General features: G+C 63.9%; 2 protein-coding genes across 3 annotated transcripts; one reads left to right on the top strand and one right to left on the bottom strand.

Moving 5' to 3' along the window:
* The first annotated feature begins 16 nt into the window (after nucleotides 1-16).
* Nucleotides 17-5,938, top strand: SRPX2 (sushi repeat containing protein X-linked 2). Its single transcript, XM_037408212.1, has 10 exons — nucleotides 17-793; nucleotides 2,650-2,736; nucleotides 2,816-3,007; nucleotides 3,135-3,311; nucleotides 3,720-3,846; nucleotides 3,948-4,069; nucleotides 4,186-4,365; nucleotides 4,510-4,643; nucleotides 4,720-4,841; nucleotides 5,170-5,938. Exons 1-10 carry the CDS (start codon nucleotides 724-726, stop codon nucleotides 5,348-5,350), a joined length of 1,392 nt encoding a protein of 463 aa, XP_037264109.1. The 5' UTR covers nucleotides 17-723; the 3' UTR covers nucleotides 5,351-5,938.
* A 437-nt stretch (nucleotides 5,939-6,375) lies between these two features.
* On the bottom strand, nucleotides 6,376-14,363 carry SYTL4 (synaptotagmin like 4). 2 transcript variants are annotated; one of them, XM_037408470.1, is made up of 17 exons: nucleotides 14,223-14,363; nucleotides 13,363-13,495; nucleotides 12,988-13,203; nucleotides 12,356-12,465; nucleotides 12,085-12,199; nucleotides 11,816-11,920; nucleotides 11,427-11,550; nucleotides 11,230-11,320; nucleotides 10,935-11,038; nucleotides 10,761-10,847; nucleotides 10,255-10,433; nucleotides 9,974-10,076; nucleotides 8,870-9,031; nucleotides 8,014-8,119; nucleotides 7,535-7,634; nucleotides 6,786-6,994; nucleotides 6,376-6,665 (listed from the first exon to the last, which is right to left on the bottom strand). In XM_037408470.1, the coding sequence occupies exons 2-17, from the start codon at nucleotides 13,485-13,487 to the stop codon at nucleotides 6,523-6,525; spliced, it is 2,079 nt and encodes a 692-aa protein (XP_037264367.1). In that variant the 5' UTR covers nucleotides 13,488-13,495; nucleotides 14,223-14,363; the 3' UTR covers nucleotides 6,376-6,522. The 2 variants fall into 2 exon arrangements, with proteins under 2 accessions (XP_037264367.1, XP_037264368.1); XM_037408471.1 differs by lacking the exon at nucleotides 14,223-14,363 and having other exon boundaries at nucleotides 13,363-13,561.
* Between the last annotated feature and the right edge of the window lie 459 nt (nucleotides 14,364-14,822).

Below are 14,822 nucleotides of genomic sequence, written 5' to 3'. Positions count from 1 at the left end.
ACCTGTGAGTGCCAGGCTCGTCCCTCGCCTCCCCTCACCCACGCGGTCCAGTGCTCCAGCGCCTAAACCCCGGGGGGCTCCGGCGCCCGCCCCCCACCTCGTGGGGCAGCGGGTCCCACCGAACGTGCTCCATGAGCCCTGCCCGGCGGGGGCTGCGCTTCAGCTGGGAGGCAGCAGCCCCTAGCTGGAAGCGCTTGCCTCAGGACCCGCTTCCCAGCCCGCCGTCTGCAGTGAGGTCTGTCTCTCCCTCCCTCCTGGCAAGAGCTGGAAAAGGGGTCTCAGCTCCCGCCGTTCTGTCCTCGCCTCCCCCCCGACCCCCTGTTCCCAGAGCCCGCCAGGGCTGGGACAGGCTGGGCTTGGCTCTCTCCTCTGTCAACACAGGCTCCTGGCTCTTCTGCTTGCAAAGAAAAAACTCTGACAGCCTTTTAAAGCCTCGGAGAAGCAGGAGGTACACTGGAAAACGGGCGATCCTGGGATTTATTATTTTTGACAATCTCATCATTTTGGGCCTGACTCACGGCTTTTGAATGTTTGGGACGAGCAGCAGAGGGGAGAAGTAGGTTTGCTGAGCACAGGCAGCACGGCCAGGCAGGAGGGTCTGGCGTCTGTGCTGTGACAAGGCGACGGAGGGGGGCATCATCCCGCTCCCAGCCCCTCGCCATCCCCGCGGCTGCCCCTGGCTCAGGCACGGCAGGTGAGCTGGCCAGTCCCCAGCCCCCCAGCATGGCACAGGAGGCGGCCCCCATCTTGCTGGTTGTCCTCACCAGGCTGGTGTCATCCACGTGGCACGAAGGTGAGTGCTGGCGCATGCGGGCGCAGTGGGGCTCCCCCAGGGACAGCAGCCTGCGGGGTCCTGCTCCCATCAAGGGGTGACGGGCAGGGAAGGAGGGAGGGGTGCCCTGGTACAGCGATGCCAGCGAGAGCATTGATGCCTACAGGGTAGGGGGTGCCTGCAGGGGAATGCTGTGGGGGACGAGGAGTGGATGGGGTGCTGGGAGGCATCTGGAGAGGAGCAGAAAACCAGCCTCTCTATCACGCCCCTGCCTGCACGAACGCAGCCTTCCTGCTGACTCCCTGCTCCCATGGGGGCCATCGGCAGCAGATGTTTGCCTGGACTGAGTGTGCAGTCCCAAACCCCACTGCAGCCAGCCCAAGGATCAAAAGCTCTTGCCCTGTTTGGGGAGGGCCTTCCCTGCTCCCATCCTCATCCCTTTGCCACGCTGCCAGCACGGCTGGCTGAGGATGTTCCTGCCCAGGGCAGCCAGGGCTGCGTGCTGGCCCCAGGTGAGAAGCAAAAGGCTGTGCCTGCACAAAAAGGGAACATCAAAATTAAATGGCACATCTGCCTGCAGGAACACAGTGTACTCCATCCCCGGAGCTGGGGGGGGGGGGCGCTCAGCAGCCCCCTCGGGAAGCAGCCCTGCTCACTGACACAACCCCACTGCCACCCCCACAGATGCCAGCCCTGTGCTAACCCTGGGACCCTCCACTCCCTGGGGCAGCCGTGGCAGCGTGGGAAGGACGTTGGGATAAAAGGCTTGTGGAAATGTGTGGGCGACTTAATGAAGCTTGTGGGAAGCAATGGGGAGTCGCTCTGTAGTAAAGTTCATGCTGGAAAGATTTGTAATGGAGTTTCCTCCCTGTGACGGCAGGGCTGCTCCTCGGATTGGCCTTGGCGGATATCCCCTTCCCAAAACCCGGAGCAAGGGGAAGGGGAGATGGGTGCAGCTGCAGTGGGACTGTGGCTTTGCTTGGGGTCCCTTCCCAGGCTGAGCATCCCCGCCATGTGGGAGCGGGGAGTGCGGTGGGGTGGGCTGGCAGCGAGGAGGGGGCAGCGCTGGCGGGGGCCTGCGGAAACGCGGCGGAAACGTGAGCTCAGTGCTGGGGAATGCCGTGGCCGAGGCGCCGAGGGGCCACGGGGAAGGATGCCAGCCCTCTCCCCCTGCATGGCTCCCTCCTCGCCGGCTGGTCCCTTGCCCATGGGGACGCGGTGCGGGCCAGAGAGTGGCCTGCAAGGATGGCACAAGGCTGTCCTTCCCCCTGGCCATGGACCCTCTGCACAGCATGGGTGGCATGGGGCCAGCAGCTCCAGCCAAGCCCCTCCAGCACCGTCCCCCAGCAGCAGCATCCTTCTCTGGCACACAAGCGAGAGGCTGCATCCCCACCAGCCCCCCAGCAGGGCAGCGTGCCTCTCCTGCCTTGCCTGGGCCAGGGGCTCCGCTGGGATGGGCAGGAGAAGGCAGCTTTCTTCCTTCCCTCGGGATGCCCGGTGGCAGGGACAGTGCCACAGGAGTGGGTGGAAGGATTTCCCGGCAGCGCAAAGCCGGGGGTCGGTGCCAGCCCACTGTGTGCCAGCACCCGCTTCCTGCCATAACCACGGCTGCTCCTGCCACTGTTTAGTCTGCGGGCTGGTGCCAATGCACACCAACCATGTCGCTGGGGACTGGGCTCACTGTCTGCCCGGCTTAACCCTTGATGGCAGCCCCAAGGACAGCAGGGCAGGGGATGCCTGGGGATCGGATCTCTTACTGGGTGCTGCAGGATGTTTTGGGGTAGGACAGTGCAGCTGCCCAGGGAGGCATCATCACCTGGGTGCCGCTGCATCCGTGAGCCATCACGCAGCCCCCTTGTCTCCTTCCTCCTCCCTAGGGTCTGGCTACTACGCAGCCGAGAGTCACACCAATGAAGTGTACGCAGAAGAAGCCCCTCCTGAACCTGCCCTGGACTATCGCCGAGGTAATGGCACCCAAACCTCATGGGGAAACTGAGGCACGGCAGGGTTGGGTGGCCCCCTCACCTCCCTCCTCTCCCCCAGTGCCCCAGTGGTGTGCCACACTCAACATCCACCGCGGAGAGGCCACCTGCTACTCTCCCCGGGGGGGCTCCTACCGCAGCAGCCTGGGGACACGCTGTGAGCTGAGCTGCGCCCGTGGGTACCGCCTGGTGGGGCCCGGCGCCGTCCAGTGCCTGCCCAGCCGCCACTGGTCTGGGATGGCGTACTGCCGACGTGAGTGTGCCCAAGCCGTCAGCTTGCCAGCATCCCCACAGACACCCATGGCAGCCAGTCCTGGGTGCTCTGCCCACTAGCAGTCAGGCCGGCTGGTTCCCTCCCCTCTTTGTGCTCTCCATCCCAGAAATCCGGTGCCACGTGCTGCCGGCAGTGCTGCGGGGCTCCTACGTGTGCTCAGCCGGCGTGCAGATGGATTCCCGCTGTGACTACACCTGCCTGCCCGGCTACCAGCTGGAGGGTGACCGAAGCCGCATCTGCATGGAGGACGGGCGCTGGAGTGGGAGCGAGCCAATCTGTGTAGGTAAATTCTCACCCTACCGTCCTCTCAGCCCCATGCTGCTGGGGCGCACAAGGGCAGGCCGCCCCACATCCCTGGAGTGCCTACAGGTATCACCCCACGTCCGACCCGGGCATTGCCAGGCGCTGGCTTCTGCACCTCCTGACCCTGGGACCGCTGTGCCCATTGCTCCCTGAGGTGCTGTTTGTCCTGAAGCACGCACTGGTGCAGGCACGTTGGTTCAGGGTCAGGACACTCCGTGCTGGCTTTACAGCAGGGCTTGCTGGCTCTGGGGTGCCTGGGATGTGCGCAGCATCCCTGGGGGATGCTGGGGTTTAACCCTGGGGTTACACGCTGGGGCCAGTGCCTGGCTCTCGCAGCCCAGCCCCAGTGCCCTCAGGTTCCCCAACTCCCTCTCCTCCCTGTGGGCAGATATGGAGCCTCCCAAGATCCGCTGCCCAGATTCCCGGGAGCGGATAGCCGAGCCGGGCAAGCTGACCGCCACTGTCTACTGGGACCCCCCCCGTGTGAAGGACTCTGCTGACGGCATCATTAAGAGGTGAGGGCGGAGGTGCTAGGGGCACCACCAGCGAGGGCTGGGGGCCATGCTGGGTGCTCCCTCCCGGGGTCCTGACAGAGAAATCCTTCTGCTGGGTGCAGGGTGATGCTGCGGGGCCCCGAGCCCGGCTCTGAATTCCCCGAAGGAGAGCACGTGATCCGCTACACTGCCCATGACCAGGCGTACAACCGAGCCAGCTGCAAGTTCAGCATCCGTGTCCAAGGTGAAGCAGGCTCCCCGGGGGCTGCTGGCTGCCTCCCCCCAGCTCTGGGCTCCGCACCCCACGGCTGGGGCCGTGCCCCATGTCCCCCAGCCCTTACTCAGCCTCCCTCTTCCCAGTGAGGCGCTGCCCTGTCCTGAAGCCTCCGCAGAACGGTTACCTCTCCTGCACCTCTGACGGCAACAACTACGGAGCCACCTGCGAGTACCTGTGCGAGGGGGGCTACGAGCGCCAGGGCACCTCCCTGCGCATCTGCCAGTCCACCCAGCAGTGGACTGGCTCCCAGCCCCTTTGTGCGCGTAAGTGGGGCAGGGCAGGGGGGGACCTGCCTGCAGCCATGCCCTGCGCTTGGGGAGGATGCCACCTGGCCTGGCAAAGGGGTGGGGAAGGGGTGATGGGGGGCGCAAAATGGCACTTCCCCACACGCACGCCTCTCACTCCAGCCATGCAGATCAACACGGACGTGAACTCAGCTGCCAGCCTACTGGATCAGTTCCATGAGAAACGCCGCCTCCTCGTCATCTCAGCCCCTGACCCTTCTAACCGCTACTACAAGATGCAGATCTCCATGCTGCAGGTGAGAAGTCCCTCCTGCCACCCCCACCTTCCCCTCTCCACCTCCAGCACCCTCTCACCCGCCTCGACCTTCACAGCAAGCTGCCTGTGGGCTGGACCTGCGTCATGTCACCACCGTGGAGCTGGTGGGGCAGCCCCCGCACGAGGTGGGACGCATCCGGGAGCACCAGCTGTCCCTTGGCATCATTGAGGAGCTCAGGTAGGGGGGAGAGGGGGCTGTCCTGCAGAGCCAGGTGCCTGTGCAGGGGAACTGAGCATGGGGACATCTCTGGGGATGGCAAAGCATGAGGTTGCAGCTGGGTTGGTGGACAGACCTTTTCTGCTGCACCAGAGGGGCTGGTGCAATGTGAGGACACCCCCAGCAAGCCTGAATACAGCATCACCAGACGCTCCCAGAGCTCACAGCCCCAGGGAACGGATGGGAGTCACCTGAGGAGGACCTGAGCGCTGTTTCATGGGGTGGGCAGGCTCAGCCCTCCATGACAAGCCCCCCAACCCTGACCGTCGGCTCCCCCCTGCACCCCCAGGCAGTTCCTGCACCTCACCCGCTCCCACTTCAATGCGGTGCTGCTGGACAAGGCAGGCGCCGACCGCGAGCGCTACATCTCCCCCATCAGCCCTGATGAGCTCTTCGTCTTCATTGACACGTACCTGCTGAGCGAGCGGGAGGCAGCACGGCGGGCACAGAGCGGGGACCCCTGCGAGTGAGACAGTGCCAGGGAGACACCCCCGCTCCGCTGGCCTCAAGGGACGGACACCTTTCCTTTTTGCTTTTCTAGTCACCCACCGTAGAGGAGGACCAGGGTGCCAAGGGCCTCCTGGGGAAGGGGAGCCCCTCTTCGGCTGCTCTGGCACAGAGGCCAGCAGGGCCAGGGACCATGCGCTGGCAGCATCCCTAGTGCCCAGCAGCCGGCTGCAGGGTGGGATGGCTCAGCCCAGCCAGGACCATGGTGGGACCCACCAGAGTGCCTCCGCTCAGACCCCAGGGCAGAGGGGAGATGGGCTGCCAGGCGCTGAGCTGCCAGAGCAGAGAGTGGGAGGTCAGGCAGGACAGGCAGGGAAACAGTGCAACAGCTTCACCCTCCCCTGGGGTAGCTTCACCCCCAGGCACAACCTGCACCCGCTCCCTCCCCCCCTGGGGTCAGCCCTGACAGGCAGGCACTCCTGCCAGAAAGCCTTCATTAAAAAGCAAACAGCCCCACGCTCAGCAAAGCCAGCGTGCAGCCCCCACCGCGGGCTCGCCATCCCCCCCCCGCCCCTTGCTTCACCCTCCACCAGCCATGGGGCACCCTTCCTGGGAACTGTTTTAGCCATAGAGTATTAACTTGAAATAAATAAAATTGTATTAAAAGTCGGTGCTGGCAGAAGGTGTGTGGCAGAGGGTCCCAGGAAAAGGATGCTTCCTGGGGACCACTACCCCCAGGGTGACCCCACACAGCTCCATCCTGGGCCCACAGCCAGGGCCAGGCTGTGCACGGCTGCCCTGGTCCTGGCAGTATCCTGAGGGAGGAGGGTGGGGAAGACAAGGAGGGAGCAGACTGTGAAAGAGAAGGGGTATGAGTAAGAAGAATGGAAAGAAAACCCAACTACATTTCAAAGTATTTTGCCTGGAGGCGGGAAGAAGGGAGGGTCCACAACGACTCCAGTTCAGCCTGAAATTTGGTGCAAAGCCTAGGACAAAAGGAAAACCCTTTAAACGAAGCTAAGCCAAGAAGAGTTTCTGCCCAAGCCTGTTTAGAGAGGGTCATGTTTATTAAAGGAAAAAAACCACAACCACCCAACAAAAAGCCAGCCCACACAGGGCAGCCCTGCCAGGCCGTGCAGCGAGGGTGGCCCAGAAGCAGCAGTGCCAGCCCCCAGCCAAGTCCCAGTGCCACAGCCTATGGCCTCAGCTTGGCCATGGTGGAGCGGAGCTGGAGCGTCCCCTCTGCCCACGAGCCTGGGTACTGGCACATCTTCTGCCACAGATTCAGCTCTTCACCCGTGGAGTCCATCCAGTCCACAGCCTGCCCGTTGCTCATGCCTGGGGGAAAGGTTACATATGGGCAGAAGTCACGGCTGGAGCAGCCTCCTGCCTGCAGCAAGGCAGCCCCAAGCAAGGCTGCTTGTCCCCAGGGTTTGATAGGACCCCAGGGCTCCTCACCATTGCCCACCCCCAGACGGACACCCCCGAGAAAGTCATTGCTGGACAGTGGCTCCCTGTCCCAGACCGTCAGCTCCAGGCAGATGTGCTGCAGGTCCTCGGGGTTGATGCCGTTGTAGACAAAGGTGTGGTTGTAATGAGGGTTCAGGGTCTTCTTCACCACAGGCGTCTTCCTCTTGGAGGCTTTGGTTTTGTGTGGCAGGAGGTAGCTGGGGGAAGCAGCCCCTTGGGTTAGCTGCCTGCAGCTGCCTTCTGCCTCAGGGTCTGGGGCAGCTCAGCACCCCAGGACCTGGCTTGGAGCCCACCTTCCCCGATATGGCTTGGGCAGGAGGACAACAGTCGGCAAGGGGCTGGGTCCCTGCCCTGCCTCCTGAAAAGCTGCTCAGCAGACTGCAGCAGCCTGAGGAGGGGAGAGGGCAAGGACTGGAGCCTGCTTGCCCCCAGCCATGCTGCCCGGTGGCTTGGCGACCTCTGGGAAGATGATTTGATGGCAGCTGGAGTCCTGCCCTGCACACAGCCTCCCGGCTGCAGCCTCTCAACCAGCCAAAGCCTAGGAGAGCACTTGCTGCCAGGAGTATCTTGTCTCTGGGCAGACGGTGACTTTCAGGGCACTAACGCAGGCACCACGGGGCAGCTAGTGGAGAGACCCTTCCCTCCCCAGGTCCCTCGGGCAGCTCTGGCAAGTGCCCTGGGATGCAGCCAAGGACGACAGTGCCTTCGTTGCCCCCCTACCCAGGACCCACACTCACCCCTTGACAAAGCTGTCTGAGGTCCCCCCAGATTTGGCAGCTGTGAGGTTCTTGGCTTCTTTGATCCAGACCTGGAGCTCACCACCTTCCCCTGTTTTGCCTGGGGAAAATCCAACACAAAAAAATTAATCGACCTTAATTTACACCATCACAAACTTCTGGAAAGGTCCTGCTGAACACCTTCATCACAGAGGCAGGTACAGATCCCCCAGCTAGGTTCTCCTCTTGCCTCCTCCCTCGCTGGCCCTGCCTGCTGAGGCCAGGGCAGGCAATTGCTTGGTGCAGGGCCTGATGGTCCAGCCCCAGGACCAGTGGACCAGCCTGAGGACAGCCAGGTCTGCCCCGACCCAGAGCAGCCCTGCAGGCATTATGGAGGAGAAGGCTGCAGTGGCGTCACCCAAGAAACCCATCAAGACCCACCTTGCCTTGCCATGAGCAGATCCCACAGGCTACAGAGATCCTGGAGCTCCAGCACTCACCCTTCCTGCCTTTGCCGGCCCCAGGGTGTTTGGAAGATGGGATGTACTTCATGGAGACAACCAGCTCCCCCTTGTACTGGTGGAGACCAGCAGCATCTGCCCCGATCTGCAGAGAGGCAAGACTTTAGAGGTCAAAGCAGACACGGTGATGGCCTGGTCTGCATGCAGACCTCCCCACGCTGGGCCAAAGGGCTTGGCTTCTTCTAGAGGTGGTTTAGCTGGCAAATGCCTACAGACCCTCCCCAGCATCACCACGTCAGAACTCAGACCAGCTCCTTTGGGATCCTACTTTGGCTCAGCCACCTCCCTCACAAAACCCTGTTTAGGGGTTTCCACAAGCTGTGTGAGCCCCAGCAACACCAAGGGCTGAGCCCACAGTACGAGTTAGCCTACAGAACCAGACCTAAGGGCAGCAGCAGAAAGATCCTTGCTGCCTGGCTTTCCAGCCTGCAGCAGGATGTCCCAGCCAATTTCCCCCATTTGTTTCCCTGAAGTTGGCTCCAATTCCTCCCAGCTGGAGCAGAGCGCCATGAAGAGCGGCACTCAGAGCAGTCAAGCAAGCAGAATGAAAATACCTGATGGGGCAGAGACAAGTTCTGCAGTATCACATAGGGGACTTAGCAAGGAGGAAGAGGGAAGCTGCGCTTGAGGCAGAAGATCTGCCCTTGTTTACTATGACACTACTGCTGTCTGCTTCTGAGGTCTTCACTTCTCCAAAGATTCGATTTGGCACAAGCCTTTTGGCAGTTCTCGGACAAGGTGTGTGCACCCCTCTGCCCACCAAGGGCCACCCCCTCCGGACAGGGCCAGGCAAAGGTGGCTGCGGGCAGCAGGGCTGGGGTAGCAGGGCCAGCACCTTGCCATGCAGGGGCAGAAACTCCTCCAGGTGGTTCTCGAAGTTCCAGGTGTCCAGTGGGACTTCCACCTCCCCCAGGAACGTGTTGCGGCCAAAGCGATCGTGGTGCCAGACTGAGAACTGCAGTGTCCTCGCAAGCAGGAGGGACTTGTTAATCTCATACTAGGAAGAGAAACAGGAAAACCCCTGGTGAGCTGGCAGCGGCGGGCAGGGGACAGGCTTAACAGACACCATCAGCCACAGGTCTTGAGCAGGAGAGAAGACAGCTTGGAGGAGCAATGGGTACATGCAGGAGACCGTTCATCTTCCTTTGCAAGCCTGCTTGAAACCTCAAAGTCCTGGGGCAGTGGTGCAGGAGCCTGTGCTCTGAGTGGTCCTCAGAGCCAGGACCAGACTCAGAGCATCCAGCCACCCCACCTCCACCACAAGTGAAGCTCTGCCAGCCCGCTGAGCCTCAGGCGGTCAGAGTGTGAGACCTTGGCAAACCCAGGGCTGTGGGTGCCTGGAAACAAAACCGCAGTTCCCACTTCCCTCCTGCCAGAGAGCGCCTGGCCTCAGCGATGCGCTGCCAGGCTCAGGGACAGAGCCACCCAGTCCCACCACCCCATGGTGGCTGCAGAGGGAACCGTGAAGGGCGGCACCAAGTGCTTCTGCCAGGGACCCAGAACTGCCTTAGCTCTTCCTCTGCAGCCATGCCGCCCTCCCTCCCACCACTGCAGCCTGCCTGCGATGGCCCAGGAGCCTCCTCCATGAAAGCTATGTCCAGGGTGAGCAAAAGGGCCCAGCTCTGGGAGATGCCACGGGAGCAAGGAACATGGCCTGTGACACACATGCACCTCTGCAGTTGAGCCTCCACCCCACCACGGCACCCAGGGCTTGACACTGCAGCCACATCAGAGCAGCAACCCAGCCCAGGAGTGGGTTTTTTTCCAGCTTTCAGGGTGCAGTGTCTGGACACAAGTCCTCTACAGAGCCCCCACCTCGGCGTTTGGAACCCATCCCTCCCCTGGTTTGTTCCAGCAGCTTTCCCAGGGCCGGCTGTCTGCCCGGCCCCACAGCACAGAGTGCCCATCCCAGCTGCCCCTCCAGCCCATCCCCGCTCACCTTCAGCAGCTCATTGTACAGGGGGTTGATGGTGTTGCGTTTGATGGTCGTCTTGCGTTTCCCTTGCCGGGATTTGTCAGGCAGGAGGTAGGTCTTCACGTACCTGAAGGGAGAAGCAGCAGCACTTCACCAAGGTCTCCCCAGAGCCCACCCCCAGAGCCCCCCAGGGCAACCCCAGACCTCCTGCCTTGCCAAGACCCCCCTGCTTACTGCTCTCATCTCTGGTGGGCACCCACAACCCAGCTGAGCACCACCAGCCACCACCCCCGCCCAGCTCTCACGGGTTGGAGCGCTTCTTGCCCTCGTCCCCATAGGCCAGCTGACGACACTCCTTCACATGAATGAACAAGGTCTGTGTCTTCTGCTCGTAGCTCAGGGAAAAGGAGATTCCCCCGGTGACCGCGACGTTGCCAAAGTCACCAGCCTCGCTGTAAATGCTGACCATGCTCCCCAGTGTGCTCTGGAAGACACAGCAGGGCTGAGCTGAGGCAACATCACTTGATGGTTCCTCTTCATCCTCAGCAAGGCTACTCCCCATGCCTCCTCGGCACTGCCCCTCTCACCCCTCCGTGGCTGGGGATGGCTGCCGAGTGCCTTCCACCTACACACAGGCTCCCTGGAAGAGAGCTGGGTCTCTGTGTTTTGATTCCCTTCAAGGGGAGGAAGCCCCCACACCCCAAGCTCTTGCCCGTGGAGCTGCCCACCCTGCCTTCCTCCCACCCAACCTGTCTGCGTTGCCCTTCTCCATCATTTCTTCCTGCAGCACAACCACGTTGCAGGGACTCACCAAGGAGGTGCCACTGCGCATGCTGCCGCGGGCCACCCTCTGGCGATGGATCTCCACCAGATTATCAATATCCTCCTCTTCCTCCTCCTGCAAGGAGAGACAAGCCACCTTCATGGGGAGTGGCATGGCACGGCTGGCCAGGCAGCCAGCTCTGCGGCATGCTGAGGGTCTCACCAGCTCTGTGTTGAGGCCAGGGACCGACTTGCTCCGGTCCCCCAAAGAGCTGCCTTCCCCCACAAAATCTTCTGGGCGCAGGTCGATCACCGACTTGGTGTAGTCTGCAGGAGAGATGGTGAGGCAGGAGGCAGCAGCACTGTGCAGGACTAACAGAGACCTGCTGCTCCCTCAAGCAAGGGGCTGCCCCAGCCTCTCCCATCCACACCAAAAGCCCACCGCAGCCCGGGGAGAAGCGGCCACCCACCCCCCGCCACGTCAGCATCCAAACCCCCCACAACCACGCAGCTCTCACCCGCAGGCCTCACCACCCGCCGGGGATTCTTCTTGAATATCGTTTCGTGCTCGTCCACCAAGGCACTGCTGCAGCTCCCCACGGCAGCACCCTGGGGAGGGGAGATCCCTTCAGAGCAGGGCAAGGCTGGGCACCCCACAGGGTCCTGGCCCTGCGCCCCAGGACAGGGCTGAGCCTGCTGGAGCAGCGGCACGCACCCGTCTGTCAGAGAATGCGTTTTTGGAGCGGAGAGGGAGGGTCAGGCTGGAGGCAGCAGGTCCTGCTGGTGCAGCCGCCTGTTTTCCATCTCTGAGAGGGGCAGCTCTCTCCAAGGAGTTACTTCTGCAGAGGATACAGAAACATCTGTCGCAGGCCAAAAGCATGGCTGGAAGAGCAAGCGCCGGCCGGGAAGCGCTATCTCCCCACAAGCTACCTAGAACACCTCAGCCTGGGAAGCAGAGGAGCTGCCTGCCCAAGGACAGGTTCAGCCCAGCCAGAGGAGCCAGCTCCCCCTCACTAGACTGAAAAAAAACCCACTTCAGATGAAGGTCCTTATCCTTCGCCAGGCCAGTCTTGCCAAGGAAAACCCACACAGGGAGCCCCTCACCTGCCCCCACCACCAGGACTAGGTCTGTAGCCATCCAGGCTCATGTTTTCCATGGATTCTGTGTCGCTTTTGCCATCCCGAGGGTCTGAAGCATCCGGGAACAAACTGCAGACAAATAAAACCACAGGTATGTCCTGTTTGGCAAGGAGGTTGAGCTGAGAAAGAGCTTCTGCGCCACCAATGATTTAAGCAGGGTGACAGCATCTGTCCCGCCCCTACAGCAGATGAGGGCTGGCACCCAGAACAAGGGAGATGGCAGGGATCCTCACCTGGGCCCCTTCTGGGGTGCCGGGGGGCTTTGCTGCTGGGCTGTGGGGGAGCTTTTGGGCTCGTTGAGCTGGGCTTTCTGGAGAAGGGTTTGTCCCACGGTCTCTCTTTTGCTGGCTGGAAAGAGAGAGGCATCAGGAGAACCACTGCTCCAAGCCCAGCACCTGAGGCAGGAGCTGCTCCCAGCCAACTCCATGCTGAGGCACACCTCGGAAAGCTGGAGCATCCCAGAAGGCTGGGCTGCGGGAGAAGGCATCGCTGCAGCACTCCTACCTGCCGACCTGTGCCGCAGGGACAGCCGCACCATGTCACTGCCCAGCCGGTTGGCGAAGCGGTTGACCCTCTGGTCATAGAACCAGTCACCCGTCGTCTTCTTCAGCTCGCTGCAGAGCAGGGAGGCAGCGGGGGCAGTCAGGAGCAGTGGGGGCTGCTCCCTGTGCCCCAATGCCATCCTCAGTGCTGCCACCAGCCAGGGACAGCACGGGCACGGGGGGCACGTTTAGCAGCTGGCTGGGCACAGCCGATGCACTGGCCCAGCTACGTGCGCAGCAAACACAGGAGCAGGAAGGGTTTTGTAGGACGGGGAGGCTGAGAGGGAGGAAACCTGGTGCGGTTGAAACACAGGCTGAGCAAAGGGCATGGGGGGGATGCCAGAGTCAAGTGAGGGGGGAAAAGGAGTGGAGTCAGCACAAAGGAGACCCAAGAGTGGGGCACGACCCAGCTCTCCATCACCCAACCATGGGTGCCTGCCACGGGAAGTGTCAGCAGAGACAACTGCCCTGCACTGGACATCAGCTAGGCTAGCAAAGCTTGGCCATGGGATAGCGAGCCAGGGCAACCGGGAAGAAGAAGGGGAGAGGAGGAGTGTGCCAAAGGTCCCTGTCACTTGCCCCTGGGGTACTCACGCCTCCTTGGTGCAGACTTTGCAGCGCCAGGAGCTGTTGAGGCTGTAGGAACGGCAGTCCTGGCACACCAAGTGGTTGCAGCCCCGGCAGGTGTTGGCCTTGGGGCTGACGCGGCCCAGGCTCTGCTGGCAGCGGGCACATGTCCGCTCGCTGTAGCGCTGGCTGCCCCGCTTGGCCCCCTTGCGCCGGATCTCCAGCAGCTCGTTCTTCAGGCGCCTGCTCACACCCCAGCACCGTCAGAGCTGCAGCGGGACCCCCAGGCTGGGGCTGGGGCTGAGCCGCCCCCACCCCATCACCTGCACCCTGGCCCCTCCAGCCGCTTGTAGGGCAAAGCGGGGAAACCAGCGCCCTGCCCGCCCCCCGCCACGTCCCCACCTGATCCTCCGCTCCTCTGCTTTGCGGAGCTCCTCGTCGCGCTGCAGGACCTGCAGGATCAGATCCCTCTCCGCGTCCGAGAGGAAGGACAGATCCACGGCCTCCGACATCGCTCCGCCCGGCATCGTTCGCCCTGGCCACAAGTAGCCGGGCGCGTCCGTGCTGGGAGCGAGCCAGGCGCTGAGCGCAGCCCCACGGCTCCCCCGGCACCCGGTGCCCCGAGCGCCCCCGCGGCCCTGCCCCGGGCCGGGCTGCCTGCCAGCCCCGCCGCCCGGTGACCTCAGCCGGCGCCGTGGGACCGGCGCTGACGCCCAGCGTCCCCGCGGGGGGAAGGAGCTGCCGCCGGCCGCTGCGCCCGCAGACGCGCCCCGGGCCGGGGACGCGGCTCGTCCCCCCGCGGAGCAGCCGGGTGGCGGGAGCAGGATCCGGACCCCGACCCCGGGCGGCCGCGGCAGCCCCAGCCCCGACGGAGCGGGACAGAGCCGCGCTCCCGGAGCCCCCGCGGGGGGTCTGCGGCGCCGCTCGCTCCCCGCTCCCTGCCCGGGGCAGCGGCACCGGCGAGCTGGGGGACGGGTGGCGGCTGGGAGCGGTCGCCGCCGAGCTCGGCGGGAGGGACCTGCCTGCCCAGCCGCACCGGCCCCCGCGCCCCGACGGGCCGGACCCCCGGCTCCCCTCTGCCGCGGGCCGAAGGGGATGTCCGGGGCCGCCGGCACCACGCTCGCAGCGCGGCCCCCGGGGCAGGAACACGCCGGCAGCCCCGCGTCTGGGCGGCCCCGGCGGCCCCCGGGACACCGCGGCCCGCGCCCCTGCCCGCGCCCACCCGCCACAAGGGGACCCCCAGTACCTACCACGGCACCTACCCCGGTACCTGCCACGGCTCCGGCAGCACCTCCCGGCAGTAGCGGGGAGGCGGGGCCGCCTCCTTAAAGGCGCCGCACCTGCGCCACCGACGGGACGGCCCGGGCGGGAGGCGGGAGGCGGGACCCAGGACCCGGGACCCGCCCCGCTAAGCGGCCCCGGCCGTGCCCGGAGCCCCCGGCCCCGCTGCTCTGTCCCCAGCGCGGCTGGGCAGCGCCCGGCTTGGTGCTTGGGGCTGGGCGCTGTGCCCCGGCTGCCGCCCGCAGCCCTATCTGGGAATGCGGCTCCTCCCAAAGAGCACACACACACACCCGTTGGCATGAAGTCTACAGCCACCCGAACTGCTGCGGGGTCCTCCCGGGGTCCCCGGGGCGCCCAGCACGGCGGCGGGCGAGGGGCAGGGACCCGAGGAGCGAGGCCGTGGTGCCCTCCCAGCGCTGCCGCAGCAGAGCATGTCCCCGCTGCAAGGCTCCAGCCTCTGCCCTTGTCCTTCGTGGCAGAGAAACGGGCCCGGAGGAGCTCCCCGTGCTCTGCCCGCAGCAGCACAGGCAACAGGGAAGCCATGACGACACGTGGCAGGATGAGGCGCAGGGCTCACATGC

The sequence above is a fragment of the Falco rusticolus genome, chromosome 14 (genome assembly GCF_015220075.1).
Source record: "Falco rusticolus isolate bFalRus1 chromosome 14, bFalRus1.pri, whole genome shotgun sequence".
NCBI classification, from domain to species: Eukaryota; Metazoa; Chordata; class Aves; order Falconiformes; family Falconidae; genus Falco; species Falco rusticolus.
This window is presented reverse-complemented; position numbering and strand designations above follow the sequence as displayed.

What these genes read in the sequence shown, in the direction of transcription:
- SYTL4 (XM_037408470.1), bottom strand. Translation starts at nt 13,487, where the DNA reads ATGCCGGGCGGAGCGATGTCGGAGGCCGTGGATCTGTCCTTCCTCTCG. An exon ending in ACGCATTCTCTGACAGACGG is followed by an intron (nt 11,321 to 11,426) that starts GTGCGTGCCGCT and finishes TCCCCTCCCCAG; the next exon opens with GGTGCTGCCGTGGGGAGCTG. An exon ending in GGCCGGCAAAGGCAGGAAGG is followed by an intron (nt 7,635 to 8,013) that starts GTGAGTGCTGGA and finishes GATTTTCCCCAG; the next exon opens with GCAAAACAGGGGAAGGTGGT.
- SRPX2 (XM_037408212.1), top strand. Translation starts at nt 724, where the DNA reads ATGGCACAGGAGGCGGCCCCCATCTTGCTGGTTGTCCTCACCAGGCTG. An exon ending in GAGCGAGCCAATCTGTGTAG is followed by an intron (nt 3,312 to 3,719) that starts GTAAATTCTCAC and finishes CCCTGTGGGCAG; the next exon opens with ATATGGAGCCTCCCAAGATC. An exon ending in GTTCAGCATCCGTGTCCAAG is followed by an intron (nt 4,070 to 4,185) that starts GTGAAGCAGGCT and finishes CCCTCTTCCCAG; the next exon opens with TGAGGCGCTGCCCTGTCCTG.